Below are 2,251 nucleotides of genomic sequence, written 5' to 3'. Positions count from 1 at the left end.
TGACCCCAGACCAAACTCACTAGCATCATTTTCCAGCACTAACTCTTTTTCTGGATCAAAGAAAGCCAATATTCTGGGCGTTGCTACCATGCGTTTAATTTTCTCAAACATGGCTTGCTGAGGCGGTCCCCAGATTCATTCTGCATCTTTCTTAGTAAGATCTTGTAATGGTTTTGCTGCATCATGTAAGTGTGGTAGGAACTTGGACAAATAACTGACAATACCTAAAAATCTACACACTGCTTTAACATTTTTAGGTGGAGGCATATCACAGATAGATTTAATCTTCTCTGGATCAGACTGCAATCCCTCTTTGGTTATTCTGTGACCCATAAAGGTAATCTCCTCCAATTCTTTTTCAAACTTATCAGGATTCAATTTGATTCCAACATGCTTACATCGGTCGAGGAAGCTGTGCAAATTTTTGTCATGTTCCTCTTTCGTTGATCCATGAATAACCTCACGTCATCTGCAACACATACTACTCCATTCAAGTCATGAAGTGCTTCAAGCAACTTCCACTGGAACATCTCAGACGATACGGATAGTCCAAAGGGTAATCGGTTCCACTTATAACGGCTGTCTGAAACGTAGTAAATAAACTGGACTCATCATCAAGCGTAATATACCAGTAGCCAGATGAAAGATCTGCTTTACTGAAAATCGTTGACTGACCTAACTCATGTAACGTGTCGTCTAGTGTCCCCAGACTTTTTAGGAATAACCACTATGGCATTAACCCACTCAGTAGGTTGTGAAATTACACCAAGTGTTTCTAATCTATGCAGCTCTGCTTTCAATTTCGGCTTTACCGCTACCGGTACTCATCTAGTAGGCATTATAACAGGTTTCACTTCAGCGTTGGCGACGAGAGCTACTGTTCCTGGGAGGTTGCCAATGGAAGTCTTATTAAATACCTCTTGAAAATCCTCCAATTGAACGAGTACTACTCGTTCTATGTTGTGCCCGTTGCCATGAATCAGGTTGAGCCTTTTTAGGTCTTGGTAACCAATTAATGGGATTCTATCATTTTTGGTAACTACAAATTGAAGGTCATGAAATTTGCCACTGGCTGGATTATATACAACTTCCTTGGTGACACCATAAGTTTTGAGTTGCGACCCGTCCCACATTGTTAACGTTTTCTCTTCACGTCTCAGGTTTGATGCATATCGAACTGGAATGGTGTTCACTGTAGCTCCTGTGTCTATGTTAAATACTATGACCTGGTTGTTAATTTTCATCTTACATTTTAAATCATTCTGCTGCTCATCTTCTACCTTACCGATCCATTCACTGTCATCACTTGACTCGTCTACATGAGACTCATGGACATAAGCAACAGTTTTACCCTTGACCCGACGCATTTTACACTTGCTGGCGAAGTGGTTGAGTTTCCCACACTTCGAACACTTTTTCCCAAAAGCAGGACACTTGGTTCTATCCCATATGTGTGATTTACCACAAAATTTGCAGGATCTAAGTTTCTTATCTGGAGTCTTGGTGTGACATTTACCACTTTTACCGTCAGTGTTAACTTTGTTAATTGTATCCTTGACTGCCATGGACTTCATCCTTGATTCTGTACTCTCATTTAACCTACATGTTTAATTAACTGCATCGTTCAATGTTAAATTATTTTGCTCTAGGAGTTGTTTTCTCGTTCTATCACATCTAATACCGACGATTATTTTTCTCGAATTAAGTCATCTTCCAATGGACCAAAGTCACATGACTTAGCTCTTTATGTGTGGTGGCATATGTATCAATCACTTCGTCCGTTCGTTGCTCCCGTTTATTGAACTTATAGCGCTCATATGTGACACTGATACTGATTGTCTCTAAAAAGTGTGAATCGAACCTAACAATCACCTCACTGACGGGTGGTGCTTCACCGAGGTTAAAGGTATTATAGATTTTGATGGCTTTTCTTCCTATGGTATTGAGGAACACTGCTAACTGAAACTCTGGAGGTTCATTTTGTAACCCGGAGATAATCTCGTAGTTACTGTATAACTGCTTAAATAGCTTCCACTCTTCTGCATTATTACTGTTTTCTAACTGCAGCGGAGCAGGCGGGTGTACACTAATGCGGGATTTTACCTGACTTGCCTGGTGGCGATTTTTTTTTCCCGTACGAAACATTTACATGAAACTCCACACGGGCCGTCTCGGCTGAATCGACCCGAAAATCTCATTGCAGAATTCAGGAGGTCAAAAGGTCATCAACAGATAAACGTCTACAGAACAA

The 2,251-nt window shown here is 40.6% G+C and overlaps 1 protein-coding gene across 2 annotated transcripts in view; it reads right to left on the bottom strand.

Annotated features, from left to right (window-relative positions):
• The window catches only part of LOC117111043, a 4,576-nt gene extending 2,371 nt beyond the window's left edge, over positions 1 to 2,205 (bottom strand). For both annotated transcript variants that reach the window (XR_004445801.1, XM_033253925.1), the window contains exon 1: positions 1,212 to 2,205. Coding sequence is in view for 1 of the 2 variants with exons in the window: in XM_033253925.1 (XP_033109816.1) it covers positions 1,212 to 1,574 (363 nt within the window). In the remaining variant the exon portion in view is untranslated. The remainder of the gene's footprint in view (positions 1 to 1,211) is intronic.
• Positions 2,206 to 2,251: the final 46 nt, after the last annotated feature.

The sequence above is a fragment of the Anneissia japonica genome, unplaced genomic scaffold, assembly GCF_011630105.1.
Source record: "Anneissia japonica isolate Jap-2015-1 unplaced genomic scaffold, ASM1163010v1 scaffold573_len2283161_cov171, whole genome shotgun sequence".
Taxonomy (NCBI): Eukaryota; Metazoa; Echinodermata; class Crinoidea; order Comatulida; family Comatulidae; genus Anneissia; species Anneissia japonica.
Note: the sequence above shows the minus strand (reverse complement) of the source record. Positions and strands in the feature narration are given on the sequence as shown.